General features: G+C 39.1%; 1 protein-coding gene and 1 non-coding gene across 2 annotated transcripts; both read right to left on the bottom strand.

Moving 5' to 3' along the window:
- Positions 1-1,362: 1,362 nt before the first annotated feature.
- Positions 1,363-6,711, bottom strand: LOC114480116 (eukaryotic translation initiation factor 4 gamma 1-like). The gene is made up of 17 exons (XM_028473965.1): positions 6,571-6,711; positions 6,390-6,472; positions 5,728-6,120; positions 5,394-5,540; positions 5,071-5,307; positions 4,853-4,957; positions 4,277-4,570; positions 4,036-4,165; positions 3,642-3,955; positions 3,376-3,548; positions 3,167-3,292; positions 2,949-3,030; positions 2,709-2,807; positions 2,472-2,615; positions 2,302-2,383; positions 2,070-2,210; positions 1,363-1,784 (listed from the first exon to the last, which is right to left on the bottom strand). Exons 2-17 carry the CDS (start codon positions 6,465-6,467, stop codon positions 1,603-1,605), a joined length of 2,727 nt encoding a protein of 908 aa, XP_028329766.1. The 5' UTR covers positions 6,468-6,472; positions 6,571-6,711; the 3' UTR covers positions 1,363-1,602.
- LOC114480889 (small nucleolar RNA SNORD66) lies at positions 5,615-5,691 on the bottom strand. Its single transcript, XR_003676178.1, has one exon. It is a non-coding gene; the product is annotated as a small nucleolar RNA SNORD66 (small nucleolar RNA).
- Positions 6,712-7,550: the final 839 nt, after the last annotated feature.

Genomic DNA, 7,550 nt, shown 5'->3' with positions numbered 1-7,550 from the left:
TATGACATTTTGTAATAGTTTGTGTAGTTTTAATGTAGTTTTATGATATTTTGTAATAGTTTGTATAGTTTTAATGTAGTTTTATGATATTTTGTAATACTTTATGTAGTTTTATGACATTTTATTAATGTTTGTATAGTTTTAATGTAGTTTCATGATATTTTGTCATAGTTTGTGTAGTTTTAATGTAGTTTTATATTTTGTAATAGTTTTTTGTAGGTTTATGATATTTTATTAATGTTTGTATAGTTTTAATGTAGTTTTATGATGTTTTATTAATGTTTGTATAGTTTTAATGTAGTTTTATGATATTTTGTCAAAGTTTGTGTCATTTTTATGTAGTTTTATGACATTTATGACCATTACAGTGACTGATGATTATATATCCTCAGAAAGTCAATTACAATTACATTCTCATTGACTAAAGTTAAATTACAATGAATCACAATTACTAAGGCTGAAATAAATAAGCTAATAAAAGGTAGCCTTCCTCTTGTGTTAGCCTTCTGTTAGCGTCTCTGATGACAACAGGTCCTAAATCAGCTGTAAAATACACTAAAAACACATATCTATCATCTCATTTATTTCATATTTATTGGTTACCTTGTTAGTCTTCCTAATCATTGTAAATACATGTTTTAATATTTTTGGTGCATCTGAGCCTTTATTGTGTCCCTAGATTTTTATATCCCTAGATTTTAATTTATTTTAATGATAAAATGTGGGACAGTTTGATATGAAACACATTTTAATAATTGTTAATTACAAATGTGTAAAATTGTACATAGAACTGTCAATTACAATTACACCATGATTGTAATTTATAATCAATTACATGATTACATATATAATTGACCCTGCAATGCTGATCACCATTACTTGGCTTCAAATTATTATTATTATTATTATTTTTCACACTTACCAATTAGTTGGTGTCATATTGGTTCCATTAAAGCAGTCATTGTTAAATATGGACACGTTTACCACGAGAATAGGAAGCTACTGCAGATTCTAGACTTAAAATATACAATCCTAATTATTTTAGTCTTTAATGACTTTACTATTTTAAAGTGTAAAATGATAAATATTCACTGCTCAGCACAGCTAACAGTGCTATATTGGCAGAGCTACAGTATGACCTTTGAACTGTTTGAATTGGGATCTTTACATGTGATTTATACAGTAGGGCAAAAAAAAGTATTCAGTCAACCACCAATTGTGCAAGTTCTCCCTCTTAAAAAGATGAGAGAGGCCTGTAATTTTCATCATAGGTAAACCTCAACTATGAGAGACTAAATGAAAAAAAACATCCAGAAAATCACATTGTAGGATTTTTAATGAATTTATTTGTTAATTATGAGGACACTTGCTGGGACAAGCAGGAAGGGTGGGTGTGAAGGGAACACCAAAGAGTGAGGGGAGAGAAATGATTGTTTCAAGTCCATCCATCAGAAGAAAACAAAGACAAAGATTTATCCTCACTGAGGATTGATTTGAGTCTGCCACTCGGGCGTTATTGTTCAAACAGCCGCACTGCAGAAGCACCTGCTTTGCCAAACGGGGGCAGAAACGTTGACTTCAGAGTCATTTGTCTTTTAAACATTATTCCTTGTCAGACTCCTCCTCAGGCTCACGGAGCCAGGTGAAGAAAGCTGTGACCGACTTCAACACGACACCTCTTCCTGTTTGCTCCGCAGGGTCTTTACTCGTCTCCCACTTGTAGAAGGCCTCCTCTTTAATAATGTCCTCATCGTACAAGGTGTCGAAGAACATACACAGCAGATCTGCAGAAACAAGATGCAAAGGTCAGTTGTTAGGAGCAGAACTGTGGATTTCTGTCAGTAAGTCCACTTTGTACCAATAAAGTCCTTAGAAATCTACAGACATTTTAAATGTAAATGAACAAACATATGTACAACGGCGTATTAGGGCCACATTAAAATAAAATACAATAAAAATCTGGGCACTACAGGATTAAAGTCAGAATATTTCAAGAATAAAGTAAAGTTTTATTTTAATAAAATGGTAATAGTATTTTTCCTCCTGGTAAATAATAAAACAACACTTACTAGCAGGCTCCTCCATGTGTACCATCATGGCCTGCAGGGCATACAGAGCCTGCAGCTCCTTCTCCTCGTCATTCAGGTATTTCTGCAGCAGCTCGGCTCTTACCATGATCTGCTCAGCAATGGCCTTGTACGGGTGTTCACCTTGGTTTTTAAGAAGAAACAAACAACACGTTAACATGGGGGGAGCACCATTTAGTTTGCCATTAGAGTTTGAAGCTTATGTTATGCTTACATATGATAGCGATCCCACACACTGAGGCCATCAGTGATCGTACAAAGTGATTAGAAGCAGCCTGCTCCTCATCCAAATTAGCCTGAAAATGAGCAAGAAATGTTTCAAACACTTGATCAAATAGTGTTTACATTTAGATGAATTCCAGAGTCTGAGCAACGGTCACACACCTCAACCCAGTCCATGATGTGCTTGTTATCAGCCTTGTCTTGAAGCAGTCTGTCCAGCTGTTTGCTGAGTTCTTCTCCACTGAGGAGCTGCTTCTTCACCACTTCCTTTGGCCCCAGCTCCTCTCCTGTGGTGAACTCCACTTTCTGAAAGTTACAAGTCCACATTTAAACCAGGGTTCTACAGTGCAAACCATTGACTCACATTTACACCTAATGGTTCCATAACGTTTTGAATACCTGCTCAGTGACAAACTTGTTCACATCTTTGTCCTCAGGAAGAAAGTCATTCCAATTCAGGCCAGCTTCAATCCACAGATCCCCAACTTTCTTGGGAGTCTAATAAATGAGTAAATAAACAAGTTCAGATGATTAAAAAAACAAGATCAAGTTGAAATATGACCTATTCTTAAAAGCGTTGAGACAATGCAACACATTTTATTTTAGACAAATTCAACCCAGAAACCTTTGTGTACATACCATTCCTTTGCACAGCAGCTGGAGGATCTGTGCCAGCAGCACGCCAGCCTTTCCCAGAGGCACCAGAGGCTTTGAGATCTCCCTGGGACAAACAAAACATTTTTGTTAAGAAAGGGACATTTTTTTACTGCTTCAATAAATTTGGAATAAAAAAAGTATAAATTTGTATTGATTGTATTAAAACAGTCGGATTGCAAATGTTTTTCAACTTTTCTCACCTGAAGAGCTGTCCCATAGGGATGCCTCCTTCATGGAGCATAGGGGTGATGAGTTCAGCCAGGTACAGCCACATGTAAGGTATATCAATGGCCATGTCTTCTGTTACCTCCAAGATCTCATGGAGCCTATGACAGCACAGTCAACAATTCAGTGTCAGTCTTTAGTGTGACCCAGGCTTTAGATACATTGTTCTTTGACAGATGCTCACCCTTTGTAGTATTGTTCAGTGGGTAACGTCCCAACTTTCACAAGTTGATGCAGCAACAGGCCCAAGTGTTCCCTGACAGTTGTGCTGCGTTCAAGTGTGGACTCCAGGCCTTGCCGCACAAACACATAAAGCATTGAGGCACTGTTGAGCTCTGCCACGCACTGCAGCGCCTCCTACAGGACCAGGAGAAGACAAACGTTAGTCATGTTCACACTCAACGTGCAGGTAAATGTCCTGCTGTTGTATGTTGGTCAAATTCTTTGAACCTTCAAGTCAGTAATGTGGAGGTATTCATCAATGATGGCTTTGGACTTCTTCTCCATCTCCTCTTCGCTAAGGGAAGGTTTGGGAAGAGAAGGAGGGGGAGTGGGAGCGCTCTCCTCACTTCTGCCACCACGCTCCTGGGACTCCCTGCTGAAGCTTCTCTTGGTGATTGGGTTTTCTTCCCGTCCATCAACGTGGCCAGATCTGTCAAAGTGATCCCTGTCTCTGTGATCAGTGTCTGATGAAGACAACAGTGATGAAGTCTGCTGAAGGGCTGAGAAGTGGTTCAGAGTGCTGGTAGCAGGACGCCCTGACTCTAAAAGGAAGAAGAAAAATAGGACAGATCAGGAGCCAATCTTCCAACCCAAGTCAGTCAACCTATTTGACATTGTTTACCTTGATCTGCACTTGCTGGTTTAGCTTCAGTGCCTCCACTGCAGCCTTTTTCCCAGCTGCGCCACACGCCCTTGCACCCGGCTTTGCCACCAGGAGCCAGCACCAGATTGTTTAAGTCCATACCACCGGACTAGAAGGCAACAGAGAACAGTACATTTATGAACCAACAACATCCCTATAGAACAAATCAAATGATCTACTTTTTAACAGTTGACTCATTGACGTCACTAGCTTTGCTGACCTTTATGATCTTGTAAAGGCGATTGGTATCGATGGGTCTGTCCTTGGAGATGGGCACCGTGTTCCCACATCCATCATCCTGAGGCTGGCTATTTGGTCCACCGCCCGGTGTATGAGACCCTGGACCTCCCATGCCCCCCCCACACATTCTACCACCTCCTCCAGAGCTTTCCTTCTTTGACAGGAGCTGCTGGTGGACTTTGATCTGTTCTTGATGCTCTTCCAACTCTGCCTCCTTATGAATCTGGTCAATAGTCTTGGGACCTTGGTCTCCTCTACGGGGCACCCAGATATTCTGTGATTGGGAAACACAATTAAATAGCAGAAGTTACAAATGATTGAATATGGTTTAGTTTCTGGACACATGTCACCTTTATTGAGAGCAATAAGTAGGTGTTCAAGATCCAACTTTTTCACTACTGATACGATACTGATATTTTAGCCTGTATTCTGACTCCATATCAACACAAATTATACATACTCATCATTATCTGATCAGGACACCCCTAGCAATAAGTTTGACATAACTGCTTTTTTTTCATTAGATCTGCAAATATAAAGAAGCTAAACCATTTACCTTTCTGAGGTCTAGAACATCTTGCAGCATAAAGCGGATTCTGGAAGAGGTCATCTTTTCCTTGATGATTTTGTTCATCTGATTGAAATACTCGTCCATTTGAGGCTGTTAGGGAAATACAACAGACTTAGCAATGACAACTAAGGTATAAACTAGGGCTGGGTATCGCCAGGTACATCGCGATACGATGCATGTAGGTGCTTCATTATTGTACTTACCTTGGCCTTTTCAAAGTCCAGGTCTTTGCCAATGGTGGAGAGAAGTCTGCAGAGACACTCCAGAGACTTGTCGTCATGGTTCTTCAGTAGTTTAACTACACAGGCATGCATAATGGCCTCGGTCAGCATCTTCAGCTTGAAGAGCTCACCAACAAACTTGATGTTGCCCAGTGAGCGGCGGCGGGCAATAACCCTGGCGTTTTCCAGCTCAACCCGCAGACGTTCACGCTCCTCATCCTAACAGGTGACACAAATGATTAAATCTGGGACCCACTCTTGAGGTACAAACCCACTCTTGAGGACAAACAAATGTGTCATCTTACATCTTTGGCAGCCTCCAGCTCCTTCTGTTTCTTTTCAAAGATCTCATCATCATCCTGGTCTTTCTCAAACTCCTTCTGGCAACGATTGAGTAGGAGATAGAGGAAGTTTGCAGTTTTACCTGGTTTGTCGGCGCTGGGGACTTTCAACTGTTGATGGAATATGGAAGAATATTACTAAAGCTGATTTTATTAGTGGATATGAAACATAATATATATGATTACTTCATCAGTTCCTCATCACCATCATTGACATTCAGTGGCCCAGACCCGTGACACTAAAGAACAATCATCAATGAAGCCAATAGAGGCAAAATACCCAAAGACACGCACTCACCCCCATTAGGCCGCGGCACATGTTGGCATAGGCCACAGAGAAGTTTGGTTCCAAGATGGCCTTCTCAGATATCAGGTCAATGGCACCTTTCAGCCTTTCCTCCGTGTCTATTGTTAGTTCAGACACCTGCTTCATTAGCTCTGGAAACTTTTGTGGGGTGAGCTTGTTCAGGATGCTACGCAATTGCTTGAACAGCTCCCCAGTTTTGGCCACCTCAGGATCATTATCCACAACCTCCTCAGCACCACGGCTGCAAGAGTTCTTCTTCACCGTAGGTTTCCAGGCTTTCTCAGCTTTGTTTAGTTGCACGTCATAATTTAGAGACATGCTGTGGATGATGATTTTCCTGGGCTCTTTGCGCTGGCCCTGCTGGGAGCGACTGAAACCAGGAGGCTGAAAGAGAACAAGGGACAAATGTTATTTTAAAGAAGGTAAACTAAAACATTATCGTCACCAACTGGTCATTCTAATGTTCTTATTTTACTGAATACGGCCCTAATTGGTAACAATTGTGCAATAAAGTCATAAAAAGATCTCATACAGAGTAACAGTTTACAACAGGACAATTGAAACTGGTTTCCCCAAAGTTTTTATTTTCCATAATAAAGATCTAAGATTTGTAAACTATAAAATGAGTGTGAAAAAATAGAGCTGATGCTCACCTCTGTGAAGTCATCCAGAAGGTCCCCAATGGCCTCCTTCTTGTTAAGTTCCTTCATGTTTTTCTTTGGCACAGACATAGCAGCTGTAAGAGAAAGAAATGTTACTACCTTTTAGGAGCCACTTCTTTCAAACTCCACAAAGTAGTTCCAACGCACATTAAATATTATAATTATTACTCACTTTAGCTACAAATGTTGTTCACTGAGGACACTTGCTTTGTAGAAAATTAGATCCACTTTAGTTGTTTTTAAAAGTCTTTTGGGCACTCACTGCTGAAGATACTTCACTTTCAACTTATATGAGCTGGTCTGCAAAGCTTCTATGCAGCTTTCATCTTATCTGAGTTACCATGACTACCTGTCAACAATGAGCTGTTCTGTAAAGCTTCTATGCGGCTTTCATCTTATCTGAGTTACCATGACTACCTGTCAACAATGAGCTGTTCTGTAAAGCTTCTATGCGGCTTTCATCTTATCTGAGTTACCATGACGATCTAGAGTCAACGCCAGGCAGCATTAACTGGGGGGGGCATTAAGAAAACTGTGGGGGGCACAAAAACACTCAGTTCTGAGTAGCATCCACCCCCCCCCCCAAGAAAATTTGAAAAAATGTGTTTGTTTTTCGGCTTAAAAACCAAACAAGCAGCGTTTTTCTGTTTTAAAATTAAATCTGGTTCTGTTTGTATTATATTTGGATATTTAAGGGAAACTATGACGACAGCTTCATGTTTTAATCTCACCACACAGAACGACCGACAGACGGACTTTTATTCTGCTGCGTTTATTAAAAATGATCTTGTATCATATTGTCCTCCTCACACTGATGACAGAGGTGTCATTTGTTAAATAGTTATTGATGCTGGAAGTCTGAATCTGTGAATATTATATTATATATATATATATTATTTTTTTATTATTTTATTATAGTTTTATTAAAAAAATTAAATGTTTGTATAGTTTTGTGACATTTTGTAATTGTTTGTGTAGTTTTAATGTAGTTTTATGACATTTTATTAATGTTTGTATAGTTTTAATGTAGTTTTATGACATTTTATTAATGTTTGTATAGTTTCAATGTAGTTTTATGACATTTTATTAATGTTTGTATAGTTTCAATGTAGTTTTATGATATTTTATAATAGTTTTTGTAGTTTTATGACA

Source organism: Gouania willdenowi, chromosome 18 (genome assembly GCF_900634775.1).
Source record: "Gouania willdenowi chromosome 18, fGouWil2.1, whole genome shotgun sequence".
NCBI lineage: Eukaryota > Metazoa > Chordata > Actinopteri > Blenniiformes > Gobiesocidae > Gouania > Gouania willdenowi.
The sequence above is the reverse complement of the archived record's forward strand: the minus strand, read 5'-3'. Positions and strand labels throughout refer to the sequence as shown.